General features: G+C 34.0%; 1 protein-coding gene across 1 annotated transcript; it reads left to right on the top strand.

The window, feature by feature from the left end:
• The first annotated feature begins 3252 nt into the window (after positions 1–3252).
• Positions 3253–4206, top strand: LOC100022788 (olfactory receptor 2W1-like). The gene has a single exon (XM_001374488.2). It carries the CDS (start codon positions 3253–3255, stop codon positions 4204–4206), a length of 954 nt encoding a protein of 317 aa, XP_001374525.2.
• Positions 4207–20400: the final 16194 nt, after the last annotated feature.

Here is a 20400-nt window from a genome sequence, read left to right as displayed (position 1 = left end):
AACTTAATTAAAGGACACTCTGCCTTTCCAAAGGGAAAGTGTAAGTATGCTCAGGATGTCCAAATTTACTGAGGGAGTTCTTCATTGGGCATTCTAGGTAAGAAAAGAACTTGAGAAAGTGTGTCAATTTCTAGGATTTTATCTCAAGATATGAGGTTATCATGCCACCATGTACGCCATACCATAGCCAGAAATAAATCCTTATTTTAAGTGCTTGTTCTAGAACCTTATATTTATCATAGTTTAGATTCTCTTTTACTTCTGACCTAATTTCTTCTTGTTTCATTTTTCAGTCTGTAAAATATTTTCATTCAAAAAAAGATGGAAAATAGCAGATTACTCTTCTTCATGTAATATCTGTATGTAAACTGAAGGCAATTATCAGACATTGCCTAGCTTTCTCTTTCATAGGTAGAATTATCTCATCTAGCTTTTCAGTGGGATCTTGGTTTCTGCTAGAATCAGTAATCCTGGAATCAGGAAACCTAGAGTCAATTCCTTGTCTTCAACTTAAGAACTATTTGTCTTGGACATGTTATTTATTCTTTCTTACTTTTATTTCTCCCATATGCAAAATAGAATTGGATTGATTGGAATAGAATTGGAATAGAATAATTTTGGAATAGAATAATTGCCTTTTCTACCTCATAGATTTGTGCTTAAGAAACACTTTTTAAAAAAAAAATAAAAGAATTCTATAACTTCTAAATGCTTTTATTTATATGGCCAGTTATACATTTTTTTTCCATTGTGATTATTTTTCTAGCCCAGCATTAGAGATAGAGGGAATCTTGGTATTGAGAAACCTGAGAAAACTGAGAAACCCAGAGAAATCTTAGCTCCACCACTAATTAATATCAAGGTTGTGAATTCTGGAGGAAGGCAGACAGCTGTCTTAGCAGACAGTGTTAGGGCAGTGGTTAGCTACTGTTAATTACACATGAGGATTTTTTTTAAAGGAGAGGTTGAATCAATTTGGACACTAGAAAAGGTGCTGAAGATGGAATATAAATGTAAGGAAAGTTTTTTCCAGGTGCAGATCTTTGAAAAACAATTCTATGTTGAGGAGGAGGGGAAATAGATTTTAGATTCAGGTATGGGACTTTCTAGAGTAATTAGGTAGAGCCCTGGGTCATATCACACTATTCTGCATTGATTCCAATAGTCAAATATTAATAACTGATGAGTGGCACAAATTAAGAGTGTTTTGAAATAGTTTTCATAATACCTTTATTCTCAAGAATTGATTCTGTGACCTTGGGCTTATTTACTAAGTCTTCATTTTCTACCTAAAGTATTTGGCCCAGATAATCTCAAAAGCCATTCTAGATTTAGTGTTGTACTTTGTTAGGTTGTATAATATACTGAAAAGCATCACTTAGCTAGAGGCTAAATATAGCACTAATTCTATTTTTATCCAGATTTCAACTCAGTGCAAAATTGCAGCAACATCTTACACAGCATTGTTGAACTCCTCCAACTACACATTTTAATTGAGATTTCCTTTCGACAGACATATTAATGATTTACTCTGTGCACAGCACTGGTCTAGTGAATAGAAAGACTCATATTTGAAGACAGCTAGATGGTAGAGTGGCCTGCTAGATGGGGAGATTAAAAGACAAGAGTTCAAATTCTGCCTCAGACACTTACTAATTGTGTGATCCTTGGCTAGTCATTTAATCTTAACCCCTCAAGTGAAATAGGGATAAAAGCATCATAGGATATTTGTTGGGATTAAATGATAACATATATCAACTATGTTAATCTTCAAAGCTCACATAAATTCTATCTCTTATTGTTAAAGAAGACTTAAAACTCATCTCTTCAAGATCTTACAATTTAGAAAGGGGATAAAATGTAATTAAATGATAATAAGTGATATGAAATGAAATGATCTGTGTAGTAACTAAAAAAACAAAGTCCTATGTGATATCCAAAGAAGAAAGTTAAAGGAATTAGGGAATTGAGCTAAAAAATTCTCCATTTTCTGTACAACACCAGAATTGCTCACGAAGGATTGTGACTAACCTGTGTAATTGAAAATCATGTTTGCTGTGATTCTAAAATTGTTATAATCCTTCATTATATTAATGGCCTATGTTCTTATTTTTATTTTTTTCTGAATTCATTATATTTTCATTGTTATATATTTTATGGTATTTATTTCATTTATCAATTATTTTTGGTGTTGTACAGATGATGCCACAGTCTTTTAAGGATAATTGTTCTATAAATCCTTCTTACTCTTTTCAGGAAGTCTGACACAATATGTTGGTCTGTATTTTGAAATGATACAGAAAGATGTTAATAATCCATTAGTAGTAAAATATGCCTCTGGAATTTTCTTTTCTAGCCTGGGTGTAGGAGTAATATGTCTATGTATATATATATATATATATATATACATATATATATATTCTTTTATGCTAGCTCACATATTATTGCTTAGGACTTGCACTTAAAAAGCCCTTAAGTGGAATACACTTAAAAAGCAACATTCTGCAATGGATGGCCAAGAAACTGTGGTTTCTATGTAGAAAATTAGGCCATATAGAATCATATGCATATAGAATCAGTTTTAGAAACAAATTTCTTTCTGATGCTAACAAACCAAGGTTCATAAAGGCTTACTTCAATATTTTGAATTATTGGCATGATGAAAGGTAGGGGTGGAGGAGGTGGAGGTGAACAAAGGAACATTGAATGTGAAGACCTGAGTTGCAGTGCCAACTCCAGAACTTTTGGTAAATGGTAACCTCTGGATATTGCATTTTCCTTGAAGGGATATTAATTTTTATACTATATCATACTATCTATGGAACTGTTCTAGTTATAGAAGCAAATTCTAAATTGTAAAACACAAGAACCACCAATCCAGATCATATGTTCTGAGTCTGGAGTGAATGTCTATTGATAGATTTCAAAAGGTCCACGAATTGGATTGGGGGGAGGGAAGCATTTTTTTTCACTAACTTCTAACTGGAATTTAGTGTTTCTTTTGATGGTTGATTTTTTAAAAGCACTATTGTGAGAAAGGGCTCATCATATACATACATTAAGTACCTCTGATCTAGAACAAATAACAAAAAGATCTCTTCCTTTTTCATGTCAACTGTTCTGATATAACATTGGCAGGCTATATTTCTTTTGCTACCTATAATCTCTAAATTACTTTGACATTTTATCCCTCTCTGTAAATCACAAATACCTCCCTTTCTTGTTCCTAGAGAAGACAAGCACTGAAGGAGTATGAGGCATCACAATTATAGTTCTCCAGATGGGTTTATCTTGCTGGGCTTTTCTGATCACCCTGAACTGGAAATGGTCCTCTCTGGAATTGTCACAGTCTTCTATTTAATCACTTTGATAGGAAACACAGCTGTTATCCTTGTATCTCTTCTGTATCCTCAGCTCCATACACCTATGTATTTTTTCCTCAGGAACTTATCTTTCTTAGACCTGTGCTTTACCACCAGCATTATTCCTCAGATGCTGGTAAATTTATGGGGACAAGATAAGGCTATCAGTTATGTGGGCTGTGCCATCCAGCTCTATGGCTACATGTGGTTTGGATCTGTGGAGTGCCTTCTATTGGCTGTGATGTCCTATGACCGCTTCACTGCTGTCTGCAAACCCCTGCACTATTTAGTTATCATGAACCCACAGATCTGCCTTCAGATGGTGTCTGCAGCCTGGGGGATCAGCTTGGCTAATTCTGTTGTGCTCTGTACAATGACTCTGAAATTGCCAAGATGTGGAAATCATATCCTGGACCATTTTCTCTGTGAACTTCCAGCTCTGGTCAAGATAGCCTGTATAGATACTACAGCAATAGAAATGACTGTATTTGCTTTGGGCATTATCATAATCCTGATACCTCTTTCCTTCATCCTCATCTCCTATGCCTTAATTGCCAAAGCTGTGATAAGGATGAAGTCAGCAGTAGGTCGGAAGAAGGCAATCAATACATGTGGTTCTCACCTCACAGTGGTATCCATTTTCTATGGAACTATAATTTACATGTACATGCAACCAGGAAACAGTGCATCCAAGGACCAAGGCAAATTCCTTACCCTCTTCTATACTATTATTACTCCCAGCCTCAACCCTATTATATACACCCTCAGGAACAAAGACATGAAGGGGGCAATGAAGAAACTGGTAAAGGGAGATAAAGGATCTCTGGAAATTGGGGGGCATTAGAAATTTTAAAACAATTTTAGGATCAGTGAGATGAGACCTAAGTAGATACTATCAGACTATAGGATAGTAAATAATCCTTAACAAATATTAATGAAATAAAATTTTTGTCAGTTACTATGAAGCCATTATACATACAAATGTACATGAATACACATAACCATATATAACACATATTCATGTATGTACTTTCAATTAATTTTGTATGCATATTTTTGCAATGTAATTTTGTGCTTTGTGTTCTTATTTTATCCCATTGTACCTTTCAGATTATTTTCTATGTGCTCAGGAAATACAAAAAATTTTACACTGTTTAGAAGATAAACATTTCAATTAATAAGTATTTTAAGAGATTGCTGTGTACCATATACTGCAATAACTGCTGGGGATATGAAGAAAACAAATTTTAATCTCTCTATGCATGGAATGCTTATGAAGAAATGACATAAAAATAGAAAACTACATAGAATAGATAGAAAGTAATCATAGAAGAGGAGATATTAGCTTCTTGAAAAGTAGAAGAAAGGTTTCCCTCAGAAGATATTGAATCTTGAAGGAAGTTAGGTAAGCTCAGAAGCAAAGGTTATATTTAAAAAAAGAGAGAGAGAGAGAGGAGAGAGACACACACACAAAGATCTGACTTATTTTTAGTATGCAAAATATACAAACCAAGGATCTGCAAACACCCAGTTTGTCCCGAGACTTTGAGTTTCTAGATCCCATTGATTTTGTAAGCATAAGCAATGACTCAACAGAGATTATGAATAGGGTCAGGTATCCTGAACATCATTTGTGAAATAGATTTCAGGAATAGATTCCATTAATAGTGGTTATGACTAGGACATTCTCCCTCCCTTTCTCAGGTGACTTGTTTATGAAACATCAGGGCTAGGATCCCAGTGTCTTTATGTCAAAACTTCCAGAACATGTGGCAAAGTAAGAGAAGTGTTACAGGCATTTTCTACACTGCAAAATCTCTTAATTTTATTCATTATAATTATATTCTATTTTTTACATAACAGACTATATCTATTTCTATCTACTCTTATGGTTAATATATCCCATACACAGGGGTATTTAAAATAACCATATTTTGCTTTTTCTATAAATCTCAATTGCAGCTTAACAGCTAAAATGACATATGATCATCCACATTATGATTATTGATATTAAAAGTAATGCATTATTATATCCTTTTCATATGAAAGAAGGAATTCAAGGCATGGAGCATAACCAGTACAAAGGGATATACATACAAGTTTTCATATGTATGTTTACATATATGCACATCACACAAACATGTACATCAAACATATATTACACAAAATATACAATAATATTGTACATGCATTTTGGCTAGTGGCAGAAATATTTATTCATATACAAAAATATATCCATGCATCCATTTGTGTTTGGAATAGAATTTATACATTATTTATGTTGTAGGATGTATTTAAGTCCATCATACACCCCAAATATTGCATCTAAAAACTTTAGTACAGCTTCTATTTAGTCTTATTTTGTAAGCATATGGATATATGTATTTATTTTTATACCTTTAAAAGAGATTTTATGACCTGTAAAATAAGGGAGTTATACAAAATTATCTCTTAAGATCATCTGTTATTTATGGTTATGAATACTAGATTGTGAATCATCATCATAAATCTTTCCATTTTCATAAATAAATCTAATCCTTTCAGGCAATTGTTTAACATTTCTTTGATGGTACAATATCAATCAAATTCATATGGTTGTTGCACATGGAGGCCCTTTTGATTCCATTTTTGAACTTTAATAGTTTCATAGGTAGCATGTTTTTATTATGTTTACAATAGTTTTTACTCACGGCCACCCTTTACTATGAGTCAGTGAAAAGCTGTCTGGTTATTCTAGGGTAGTTTCTGCAGGGTTTGCTTGTTTGTTTTTATCAGTATGAGAATATCAAATCTTTTTCTCCTTTTTTTAAAAGAATTGGTCAACTTTCTGTTGTTCTCTTATAATGAATTTTTTAAAATACTTATAGGTTTTTGTGAAGATACATTCTAAGTAAATTCATGGCCATTTTACATTTACAGAAAAGCACAATAGAATTGGTGTTCATTATTTTAAGTGTTTAAGTTCATTACATTAACTTCCTGTTAAGTATTTCTTTAAAGATAGCTGTGTCTTAACAAATCAGTCATAACTTTCTCCTTTGTAGGTTGGTAACCAATATTCTTCTTTGGAAGAGAAAAAAAAAGTATTTGCCGATATTGCTTTTGTTTACTGATTCAGTGTTTTTATATTCAAATATGTTAATATATATTGAGAATTTTACATTTATTGAGTCCAAATAACATGTTGATGTCATCGGAGAAATATTCTGCAAGATGAATTAGGTGTTTCATATGTTTTTCATGGAGTTTGACTTCCTTCATGTACATCATGATTAACAAGATATTTTAATTCAATTCTTTTTTAATTTGGAAGCTATATTGAGTTCTACTTAAGAGAAAACCATTTTAAGGCTATGAGACTAGCTCTGACAAATTGCAATTTTAATATTAATTTTTGATGTAATTGTTTTAATAGCCTGTTTTCAATATTAAACATTTTCCATGAGAACATCAAAATTTCTAATGGTTCCATTGATTTTAGATATTTTTTATGTTTCCATTACAAGAAGAAAGCATTAAGGTAAATTGAGTGAGGGATTTTGCAATAATCAATGAGGGTCATATAGAACTTTCAGTCAGCTGTTTTATTATTACTGATTCAATTTATCATTATCATTACTGATTCGATAATAATTGACTATATGTCAGATGTTTTTATTCAAGTATTATATTATTTTCTTCTTTTAATAATTTAGTCATATTAATAATAATTTAATAATCAGAATAATTTTCATAATAATATGACATCTTAGTAAAATGCATAATAACATAACTGACCCATATTTGAAGGGATTGTTGGTGTTCTTAGTCCTTGACAGTATAGTTCTTCTTTTAAAAAAGGTGGATATTTTGCCAAATTCCAAAGCTATCAAACAAAAGAAAAAATCCTACAGGAAGCCAGAAAAAGACAATTTAGATATAAAGGAATGCCAATCAGGGTCACACAAGACCTTGCAAGTTCTACACTGAATGATCGTAAGGCATGGAACATGATCTTCAGAAAGGCAAGAGAGCTGGGTCTCCAACCAAGAATCAGCTACCCAGCAAAACTGACTATATCCTTCCAAGGGAAAGTATGGGCATTCAACAAAATAGAAGACTTCCAACTTTTTGCAAAGAAAAGACCAGAGCTCTGTGGAAAGTTTGATACCGAAAATCAAAGAGCAGGGAATACCTGAAAAGGTAAATATTAAGGAAAGGGGAAAAATGTTATCTTCTTCTTTTACTCAAATTCTCTTCTATAAGGACTACATTTATATCAATCTATGTATACTAATATGTGGGGAAAATGTAATGTATAAATAGGGGGTAAAGAAAGACCAAATACAATAATCGTTCTCACACAAAGATTCACATGGGAAGGAGAGGGGAAGAAAACTCCTATAAGAAGAAGAGGAAGAGGGGGGGGGGGTTTACTTAAACCTCAATCTCAGGGAAATCAACTCTGAGAGGGAAAAACATCCAGATCCATTAGGATCTTGAATTCTATCTTACCCAACAAGGGTAGGGAGAAGGGAAAACCAAGGGGGGGAGGGGGAGAGGGAGAACAAAAAGGGAGGGAAAGAGAGGGGGGGAGGGGGAGGGAAGAAAAAGGGAGGGACTAAAAAGGGAAACATCCAGGGAGGGGACAAGGGGGACCGATTCAAAGCAAATCACTGGACTAAAAGGTAGAGCCGAAGAAGAAAAGGTTAGAATTAGGGAAGGCTATCAAAATGCCAGGGAGTCCACAAATGACAATCATAACTTTGAATGTGAATGGGATGAACTCACCCATAAAACGTAGATGAATAGCAGCATGGATTAGAATCCAAAACCCTACCATATGTTGTCTTCAAGAAACACACATGAGGCGGGTTGACACCCACAAGGTCAGAATTAAAGGATGGAGTAAGACCTTCTGGGCCTCAACTGATAGAAAGAAGGCAGGAGTGGTAATCATGATATCTGATAAAGCCAATGCAAAAATAGACCTGATCAAAAGGGATAGGGAAGGTAATTATATTTTGTTAAAAGGGACTCTAGACAATGAGGAAATATGATTAATCAACATGTATGCACCAAATAATATAGCACCAAAATTTCTAATGGAGAAACTAGGAGAATTGAAGGAAGAAATAGACAATAAAACCATACTAGTGGGAGACTTAAACCAACCATTATCAAATTTAGATAAATCAAATCAAAAAATAAATAAGAAAGAGGTAAAAGAAGTGAATGAAATCTTAGAAAAATTAGAAATAATAGACATATGGAGAAAAATAAATAGGGATAAAAAGGAATACACCTTCTTCTCAACACCACATGGCACATTCACAAAAATTGACCATACATTAGGTCACAGAAACATAGCACACAAATGCAGAAAAGCAGAAATAATGAATGCAGCCTTCCCAGATCACAAGGCAATAAAAATAATGATTAGTAATGGTACATGGAAAACCAAATCTAAAACCAATTGGAAATTAAACAATATGATACTCCAAAACCGTTTAGTTAAAGAAGAAATCATAGAAACAATTAATAATTTCATCGAGGAAAATGACAATGGCGAGACATCCTTTCAAAACTTTTGGGATGCAGCCAAAGTGGTAATCAGAGGTAAATTCATATCCCTGAATGCTTATATTAACAAACTAGGGAGAGCAGAGATCAATCAATTGGAAATGCAAATGAAAAAACTGGAAAGCGATCAAATTAAAACCCCCCAGCAGAAAACCAAATTAGAAATCCTAAAAATTAAGGGAGAAATTAATAAAATTGAAAGTGATAGAACTATTGATTTAATAAATAAGACAAGAAGCTGGTACTTTGAAAAAACAAACAAAATAGACAAAGTACTGGTCAATCTAATTAAAAAAAGGAAGGAAGAAAAGCAAATTCACAGCATTAAAGATGAAAAGGGGGACGGCACCTCCAATGAAGAGGAAATTAAGGCAATCATTAGAAATTACTTTGCCCAATTATATGGCAATAAATACACCAATTTAGGAGAAATGGATGAATATATACAAAAATACAAACTGCCTAGACTAACAGAAGAGGAAATAGAATTCTTAAATAATCCCATATCAGAAATTGAAATCCAACAAGCCATCAAAGAACTTCCTAAGAAAAAATCCCCAGGGCCTGATGGATTCACCTGTGAATTCTATCAAACATTCAGAGAACAGTTAATCCCAATACTATACAAACTATTTGACATAATAAGCAAAGAGGGAGTTCTACCAAACTCCGTTTACGACACAAACATGGTACTGATTCCAAAACCAGGCAGGTCAAAAACAGAGAAAGAAAACTATAGGCCAATCTCCCTAATGAATATAGATGCAAAAATCTTAAATAGGATACTAGCAAAAAGACTGCAGCAAGTGATCAGAAGGATCATTCACCATGATCAAGTAGGATTTATACCAGGGATGCAGAGCTGGTCCATTATTAGGAAAACCATCCACATAATTGACCACATCAACAAGCAAACCAACAAGAACCACAAGATTACCTCAATAGACGCAGAAAAAGCCTTTGATAAAATACAACACCCATTCCTATTAAAAACACTAGAAAGCATAGGAATAGAAGGGTCATTCCTAAAAATAATAAACAGTATATATCTAAAACCATCAGCTAATATCATCTGCAATGGGGATAAACTAGATGCATTCCCAATAAGATCAGGAGTGAAACAAGGATGACCATTATCACCTCTACTATTTTGACATTGTACTAGAAACACTAGCAGTAGCAATTAGAGAAGAAAAAGAAATTGAAGGCATCAAAATAGGCAAGGAGGAGAACAAGTTATCACTCTTTGCAGATGACATGATGATCTACTTAAAGAATCATAGAGATTCAACCAAAAAGCTCATTGAAATAATCAAAAACTTTAGCAAAGTTGCAGGATACAAAATAAACCCACATAAGTCATCAGCTTTTCTATATATCTCCAACACAGCTCAGGAGCAAAAACTAGAAAGAGAAATCCCATTCAAAATCACCTTAGACAAAATAAAATACCTAGGAATCTATCTACTGATACAAACACAGGAACTATATGAATATAACTACAAAACACTCGCCACACAACTAAAACTAGACTTGAGCAATTGGAAAAACATTAACTGATCATGGGTAGGACGAGCCAATATAATAAAAATGACCATCCTACCCAAACTTATTTATCTATTTAGTGCCATACCCAGGGAACTCCCAAAAAATTTCTTTACTGATTTGGAAAAAACCATAACAAAGTTCATTTGGAATAACAAAAGATCAAGGATATCCAGGGAAATAATGAAAAAAAAAACACAAATGAGGGGGGCCTTGCAGTCCCAGACCTCAAACTATATTACAAAGCAGCAGTCATCAAAACAATTTGGTACTGGCTAAGAGACAGAAAGGAAGATCAGTGGAATAGACTGGGGGAAAGAGACCTCAGCCAGACAGTATACGATAAACCCAAAGATCCCAGGTTTGGGGTAAAAAATCCACTATTCGATAAAAACTGCTGGGAAAATTGGAAGACAGTGTGGGAGAGATTAGGAATTGATCAACACCTGACACCCTACACCAAGATAAATTCAAAATGGGTGAAAGACTTAAACATAAAGAAGGAAACCATAAGTAAATTGGGTAAACACAGAATAGTATACATGTCAGAACTTTGGGAGGGGAAAGACTTTAAAACCAAGCAAGACATAGAAAGAATCACAAAATGTAAAATAAATAATTTTGACTACATCAAATTAAAAGGCTTTTGTACAAACAAAACCAGTGTAACCAAAATCAGAAGGAAAACAACAAATTGGGAAAAAATCTTCATAAAAACCTCTGACAAAGGTTTAATTACTCAAATTTATAAAGAGCTAAATCAATTGTACAAAAAATCAAGACATTCCCCAATTGATAAATGGGCAAGTGACATGGATAGGCAGTTTTCAGATAAAGAAATCAAAACTATTAATAAGCACATGAAGAAGTGTTCTAAATCTCTTATAATCAGAGAGATGCAAATCAAAACAACTCTGAGGTATCAACTCACACCTAGCAGATTGGCTAACATGACAGTTATGGAAAGTAATGAATGCTGGAGGGGATGTGGCAATGTTGGGACATTAATTCATTGCTGGTGGAGTTGTGAACTGATCCAGCCATTCTGAAGGTCAATTTGGAACTATGCACAAAGGGCGATAAAAGAATGTCTACCCTTTGATCCAGCCATAGCACTACTGGGTCTGTACCCCAAAGGGATAATGGACAAAAGGACTTGTACAAAAATATTCATAGCTGCGCTCTTTGTGGTGGCCAAAAATTGGAAAATGAGGGGATGCCCATCAATTGGGGAATGGCTGAACAAATTGTGGTATATGTTGTTGATGGAATACTATTGTGCAAAAAGGAATAATAAAGTGGAGGAATTCCATGGAGACTGGAACTACCTCCAGGAAGTGATGCAGAGCGAGAGGAGCAGAACCAGGAGAACATTGTACACAGAGACAAACACTCTGTGGTATAATCGAACGTAATGGACTTCTCCATTAGTGGCAGTGTAATGTCCCTGAAAAATCTGCAGGGAACTTGGAGTAAAAACACTATCCATAAGCAGAGGACAAACTGTGTGAGTAGAAACACCGAGGAAAAGCAACTGCCTGACTACAGCGGTTGAGGGGATATGACAGAGGAGAGACTCTAAAGGAACACTCTAATGCAAATACTAACAACATGGCAATGGGTTCGAATCACGAACACATGTGATACCCAGTGGAATCACGCGTCGGCTATGGGGGGTGGGGGGGAGGAAAAGAAAATGATCTTTGTCTTTAATGAGTAATGCATGGAAATGATCAAATAAAATACTATAAAATTAAAAAAAAAGGAGGCAGACACCCGTGCAATATTTATAATAATTGAGCTACACAGATCAAACTCCAGCTATTTAACTTTCACAAGGACATGAAACAGGCAACTTTAAATCAACATACGGGAGTAAGCAATGAGTATAGAGATTAGCTGAGTGAAAAGCCATGATCCCTTAAAGCTGAGGGATCTAATCACAGACCACTCTGGCTAGAGGGTAGAAGATTAAGAAAGAGAGGTGTTTCACAGAAATAAAGGAAATTCCATGAGAAAAGCTGATTCTTGGCCAGAGGTCAAGCTCCAGGAAAGACAGAGACAGGTGAAAGGTAATAAGGGCTGGCTTTCTGTGCGCCACTCATATTTATTGGTATTGAGATGCAAATGTACATAATACATATTAATGAATACACAGTGGATTGCCATTGGTTCAGGTGTAGATTACAACATGTCAGAGGCGTAGGTGGTCTCAGCCAGGTGAGCACAAAGAAACCTGAGTTCGTGCCTAAACCTTAGGAATGCTGGGATCAAAGGTCAATGCTTTTCTTGCCATGCACAGGACTGAGCATGGGCTTTCCTAAGACATTCCTTACAGATAAATTATTTCCCTTGTGCATACACAGGTGTGGACTGTTACATATCTCTAAAAAATGCTTTAAAAGTCTCCACTAATCAAATTACCTTAATGGGCACACGTAGTTTGTTATATATGTAGATACATGCAGGAAGGGAAATATGATAACAAAGTGCAAGGATCATCAAACTACTATATTATTCTCTTAATTCTGAACTTGCCCTTCTAGCTAACCTTCAGTTTCCATGTCTAAAAATCTGAAGTTGACATTGAAGATTTGTTCCATCTTTCACTTTCTACATTTTGATGAATTGCTCCAGAGTAAAACACATGGGTATTATTCTAGTTTCTGGATGCTCTTCCATAGGGACTTGAATTTGAGGATATGGAAGTTGTCCATTGAAACCACTGAAACCAATCAATTTCATTCTTAGGTTCTCTCAGGCTTTGTTCTTTTTGGTAGATCTGACCCTTGTGTTATTATTTCTGGTGAGAATCTGAAGAAAAATGTCATCCTTTTTCTAAGTGATCTTGTTTTTACAGAGTTTCTTGTTGTTCATAATATATATTAGTATTTATTTGAATGTCCTATTTCATAAAAGCCTGCTGTGGAATATAAAAAGCAGTTTAGAGGAAAATAGTATTAAGTTAACATTTTATACCATCCAAGAAGCTCCAAATAGATATGTGAACTAAATTTGAAATTATCTTATACAAAAAAGATAAGAGAATAGAAAATATCACCATTAACATCTTTGGCTAAAAAGAGACTTCTTAACTAAACAAGAATCAGCTGATATCATAAAAATATGTCACATGACCAAGAAGATGGCAGGATAAACATTTTCTCTGATACCCAAGACCTCCCAAACCTATCTAAACAGAAATTATTTTCTGAAGATAAGAATTTCAGTTATCTCCCTGGTCTTTTTTGCTACACTTGTCTCTGTGGATTCAAGTTTTTTCTATTCATTTCATTAGTTCTATTGTGCTGACCATAAGTTCTGATCTCAAATTTTTCATTTCTCTTTTAAACAATTCAGGAATATTTTGCTGTGGTTCTCTTCTTTCTTGGGATTCCACAAGATCTTCTGTCTCATCAAGTGTTCAATTATTTCCTTTTATCTAACAAAATTATTTTGTTATATGCAAAAACCATTACATTTTTAATAGCAAAAGGCATAAATCATTTCTGCATTTTGCCAAATAAATTTCATCTATTGTTTTTAAGTGTCTTGAATTTTTTTTGCTTTTAAAATAATTATTTTAATTTGTTTTCCTTAAATAGAACCATCTCTGAATTCCTGTTATAAATCTTATTTTAAAATGTTGAATATTTTTAAATTATATATGCCAGAATCTTATTAAATGACTAATTTTAGTTATATTGATAAATCTATTTCTTTGCTTCATCTTTCCAAAAGGAGTTTGGTATCATCATTGTATCATCATTTGAGAATGAACTTAGCTAATGAAAAAGGTTATCTCAATCTCAAAAACTGAGGGAACTGAGGGAAAATAGATTTTCAAAATGAAACTGCATTTCATTCTCAATTAAAACTTTAGATAAAGCATAGATGTTATAACTTCTCTCTGGAGCTATCCCAGGAGTCCCGGTTCTGGACAGATCAGTACCTTCCTCTAATTACTTGTAGGGGACATATCCCAAAGGAATAAATGAAGCTAACAATAGTTTCCATTTTCCATCCTTGAACAACTAAAGGAACTATAGGAGGGTACAAGTAGTCTTTTTGCTCCCATATTGGTCTTTTTGGAATCTACTAGATTCTTTAAAGATTCCTGACTTGAAGTAATGTGTAGCTTCTTTCCTTTGGTTTTTGGAAGAAGGGATATTATGGGAGAGGGCAACATGTTTTAGCTATTTAAATTTGTTATATTATGAGGGGAACTCAATAGCAGAAGTTAAAGCTAAGAGTGACCAAGTTTTGGATGGAAGTCTGAAAGATCAAAGGGATTCCTATCTTGGGATTCAATAAGAATGATTTATGTTTCTTAATTCTTCTTGCAATTTTCCTGTGACTAGGTTTCAAAAATAGAAACAAGATAGAAAATTTAGGGAAATGTGGATGTTCTCTTCACCTTGAAAAGACTATCAAGTACAGAGATCTCTTCCTAACATTACCTTTTACCAGTTCTACAGAGTTGTAGCATATAAAAAAATTACAGAGCTGTGGTTAATGGAAACAGTGAAGAAAAGGGTTTGAAAGCCATTCCCATGGAGAGGTGAAAAGAGGCAAGTTGTGTTTGGATCACTTTACATCAAAACTTCTAGTTTCTTAATCTAATTCATCCTTTAGTTTTCTCCCCTACTATTTAAATTATATACATCTCCCCTGCCAATACTAAAATGTGAATGATATTTTATATTGCTGATAAAATAATAGACCATCATGTTTATCTTGAACTAACCTAGGAGATGAGGAAACAATAGGGGCAGACAGTTTATGGTATGAATAAATGAGTAAGGAAATGACTTTTCATTCAGTTATGAGTAAGATCTATGGAGTTTGGGGACTACAAATTTCCAAATCCTTATTAACAATAATAATGACTATGACTATACTACTCTAAATAATCCATAAGTTACATCTGGTAAGTTCTGATAGTAGAAAATAGAAAACACTCCCTTAGTCCAGGATCCTCATTTTATAGATGGGGAACATGCTCAGAGTTAAACAGGTAGTAAAGTAACGTAGCAAAAATTTCTGAATTAAAATCCAATGTTGTTTTCACTATACCATTATTCTCTTCTCTCAAACCATCTGGGAATATTAGATATTAAAGGCTTACAAAGAAGCAGTTTTCCATAGTGAAAGAGTAACGGATTCTAACTGATCTAAGTCACTAACATTTGGGTTCAAATCTTCCTTCTGATATATAATGGTTGTGTGAACTTGGGCAAATCACTCTCCTTAGATCCCTAGGAAACTTTCTAATACCACAAACTTAAGAGCAAAACTACTACTACTCTTACTACTCCTACTTGTTATGTTATTGTTATTATTATGCTGAACATTCATATGGTGCTTTATGGCTTGAAAAGTGTCTTATATACAGAATCTTATTTAATTCTTGCAATGGACTATGAAGTAAATAAGGAACATATTATTCCCACTTCAGCAATAAATTACAGAAAAGTTAACTTGCCCATGGTCACACAACATGGTAATTTGCAAAGCTAAGTTTTAAGTTTAGGTTTTCTGATGCTAAAGTCTCTAATTTGAATCTATCAAAGCCACTCCATATCCACTCTTAAAGCAGTTTAAATATTTCACACCAAAGTGGTGGCTCAAAGTTGAGAAGTCTGATTTTTTAATATAGAATGTTATAATTAGGTTCTATGCCTTAAATTTATGCCTTGTTGTTTAATAGCTATGTATATACACTCAGTGTCAAATATCTAGAAGAAATTGATCAAATTTAGTCAATGCATCAACAAGTATTTATCAAGAACTTACTATGTGCTATGCACATTGCTACATAAAATGCCCAAATATTTCAATGTCTGCTGTGTGACTAAAACACTAAAAAAACTGAAATTTTATTTTTTTTATTTTCTTATCTGGATTTTTAATATCCTTTCATGAAAAGCCAAAAAATGGGAGATTATATGAACAAATTGACTTAAAGATAAAAAAAAAGTTTTCAAAGGGTAGAATAATTTAAACTGACTACACTTTTACTGGATCTAGTGGAAGCTATACCAGTTTGTGATATCATCTTTTCACAGTTATAAGCCTATGATTTATATCATGATCCTAATGTGTCACCCTGAGAAAATCCAAGGTTTCTGAGCTTCAGTTTGCCTATATGCAAAATATTATATTTAAGTCCTGCTCTGATGCTTCCTTTCATATTGGAAGTAAGTTTTTGATGGTCAAAAATGTGTAAACTCTAGTAGTTCTACAGATCTGGAAAGGCTTCAACGGTAAGCGTGTGATGGACTTCCTGTCCTGTTCAAGGATCAGCCTAGATAAATTTAACAACTATTACTCCACAATATGGATCCACAGGTGATGGATTTGTTTTTGTCATAACAGTGTATAAAATAGTCTATGAAAGCATGAAAGGGTTACAATAAGACTCTTTGGAGTGTCCCCTTTGATAGATATGTGGAATCTTTTGAACCTTTTGAAGACATAGGAAATATAAGACCTAAAATGGAGTTTAATATGATGATCTTTTCTTACCCTCAGTGGAGGTGCTTTGTAATTTTTTTGGGAAAAAAGGTCCAGTATTAAGTTGTTATATTCAATTTGTTTTAATGTGGTTGCAGAAACAGTTAGGTGGTATAGTGGATAAAGCATTGATCCTGGAGTCAGGAAGACTTGGCTTCAAATCTGACCGCAGATCTTTACTGGCTCTGCAAGTACATTTGGGGTAAGTCACTTAATTTTTGCCTGTTTCAGTTTCTTCAACTGTAAGAAGAGAATAATAATAGCACTTACCTCATAATGTTATTGTGAAGATTGAGAGTTAATATTTGGAAACTGTATTATTTGGATGACTAGCATATCATAGATGCTTAATAAATGTTTATTTCCTTCCTACAATTAATGTTAAAAATTTTACTGCATGAGATACAATGCTTTAGAATATGAAGATGAGTGATAGTCAGAAGTCCGTCATTTTTAAAGGAATATAAGATAAATATGTGAAGATAAAAATAATACCTAGTGTTTTTATAGTCCTTTTGGGTTTGCACAGAGCTTTATTTCATTTTATTCTCAAAAAACCCTGGGAGGGTAAGTGCTATAAATATCTTAATTTTGCAGATGAGGAGATTGAAGCAGAGAGAGCCATTAAGTGACTTGCCCATAATCACACAGATAACCAATATTGGAGGTCAAATTTGAAATCAAGTCTTTTTTTTAATTCCAAATAAGTTCTCTATTCATTTCTCCAACCAGCTACCATATTATAAAATAGAAATATAATCATTTCAATGCATGAAAAGTGAATGGAACACTTGAGGATAGGGCATCACTTCTGATTATATGGATAAAAGAAGAGTTTAAAATGAGATATTTTTCTGGTCCATTGGACAGATTATTGGACTTTGAATTATATAGACCTGTGTTTGAATGCCATTTCTAACATTTATTTGTAGTATGACTGTGAGGAAGTCATTTAACCTCTCTGAGTTCCAGGTTTGGCATATGCAGAACTATCTATAGCTGTAGCACTTACTTCACAGAATAGTTATTCAAGTAAAATTCAATAATTGTGTAACATTTGTTGCAAATTTATAATATTTATAAAGATTTTGAGAGGTCTTGGCATGGTGAAGAATTAGCAATGAGGTGTTAATGGGTGTTTTTGAAAAGTAGATTGACATCACATTTATTCTAACTAGAATGAAAGAGTGAAAAGACATTTATTAATTACTAATCATATGCCAAATCTAATGGAAGGAAATAATACACTTGAGTCAATGAAAATCAGGGCAGATATTTTAGCTCGAAAAGTTTTGGGTTGGAGAGTGGAATCCATAAGCATGATCATTGCAAACTTTATATACTTGATGTCAAGATTATTGTTTGATGTCATACTTATTATTTGGTTTTGTATTTGTAATGATAGGATTCCAAAATTGCATCACTTAGGGTAAGTAATCTTAATGTCTACAGAAATATAGATAAAACAGACAGTTTTACTTTTCCACTCTTAATTCTGGGTCAGGCAGATAAAGTTTGCAGTTTTGGGTGAACTTTTAATATGCTATGGTGTCCAGGAGTTATTTTCTTCCTAATCCCTTAGTTAATGTTAGACCCTCTCACCAGTGTGTGTGTGTTTCTAATAGAAAGTTCCTCCTACCTAAGTTTCATCCAAATCTGGTATCAATAAAGGGCCTTGAAAACTTTTCTACCATGTCTGGGTTTGATTAGGAATGGCCTATTTTATATATGGTACCAATTACCTGTTAACAACTAAGCTGATTTGGGGGGTAACTGAATCCCCACTTTGTGTAGGTTCCCTCTCCAACATATTTCTCCCACCCTCAGGCTGGTGTGGATTTCTAGCATATGAAGACAGCAAGCCTCTTTCTGCTTTTATTGTCATGGTCTGTATATGCTTTGTTTTCCTGCTTCTTGGGTCACATAGGATTGTATCATTTCCTCAGGACCAATTTTCTAGAAATCTCTAATCTTCAATCACAGGCTTTAACCTGTACCTGTGAGGACAAATAAAGCAAAAGTGAAGGAGATTAACACACTTCTTCAAGTCGCAGGGATAGTGTTACTTGAATAAAGGTGTATAAAGGTGACTGGTGAAAATATACTTGGGAGTAAAGAGAAACTATAATAAAGCACTCACTACTCAATCAACAAGCACTTACTCTAAGTCAAGGATTAGGATGCAGAGGCCATGAGTTCTGAGGTGAAAGAGTTTTAATTTTTTGGAACTAAACTTATGAAGTCATAAGTGTAAATAATTCCTGGTAGAGAAATTCCCTTTACTAATATCAATCTATAAGTGTGTAATTAGAATCTGTTATGCTAAAAACTACAATTCCCAGCACCCCACTCTCCTCAAGTTATATGCTGATGTAGGGAGGATATACATTTGGTGTAGCACCTCCTCTCGCTCTCTGGTCTTCCTGTTGGGGCTTTGGTGAAGTGGGCCTTTTAAACAGACAAGGAGAGCTTGGTCACATGGTCTTATTTCTTTGATAATTACCTTTTTATTCCTTTACTTCTAATGATTATTAATAAACTTTATAAAATATGACACTTGGAGTATTGGACATTAATTTAAATTCTACATTAGTATCTTGTATCTTTGTCTCTGGAATTTACTTGGAAAACTGAGAGTTTAAGTGACTAACCCAGGGTCACATAGCCACTTTGGGTAGAAATGGGAATGGAACCCAGGTCTTCCTCCCCCCCAAGAATGGCCTTCTATCTATGCTGCTTCTATTATTATTATAAGAGTCACTACAGTGGCATATATATGGGACTGTTTTTTACCTGTCTTTGTATCCCTAGCACTTGGCATTATGTTTGGCACATAGTAGAAGCTAATAAATATTTATTGATATAGTATGTACATAATAATAGCCTATTTTGATATTCACACAGGTACACAAATTGTTTTCTCCATTGATAGATTGGAAACTGAGGCTGAGATATAAATGAATTGTCCAAATTCATGCAGGGGGAAAATATACCCAAAATTCTGACTTGCACCTTCTAATTAAAAATTCTCTGTGCTTCTTACTATCCTGTGCTAGAGAAAGGAGAAATTGGATCCAAAAAAACAAAAGGAGACTGTAAATGGAGGCATGAGGAAAAAATTATCAAAAGTACAAATATGCAAATCCTTTTTATTGAATAAAGCAGTGTGTGTGCAGAGAGAGCAGTAAAGCTATTGATTGACTAGCTTCCCAGGCTAACATTAACATACATGGGAATTGGAACATTTGAACGAAGAATATAGGGATTGGGTCATTCAAACAAAATAACAGGAAACAAAAGGTTGGAGACTTCGAAGCAGGAAGCTCAGGACTGCTTGTTATCAGGGCAGGAGCAGAGAGGACAAGATGTCATCAGTATGTTAAGCCTGAGCTGGAGCCACTTCTGTGCTTTGTTC

This window comes from Monodelphis domestica, chromosome 2, assembly GCF_027887165.1.
Source record: "Monodelphis domestica isolate mMonDom1 chromosome 2, mMonDom1.pri, whole genome shotgun sequence".
NCBI lineage: Eukaryota > Metazoa > Chordata > Mammalia > Didelphimorphia > Didelphidae > Monodelphis > Monodelphis domestica.
This window is presented reverse-complemented; position numbering and strand designations above follow the sequence as displayed.

Coding starts and splice junctions, on each gene's coding strand:
- LOC100022788 (XM_001374488.2), top strand. CDS start 3,253: ATGAGGCATCACAATTATAGTTCTCCAGATGGGTTTATCTTGCTGGGC.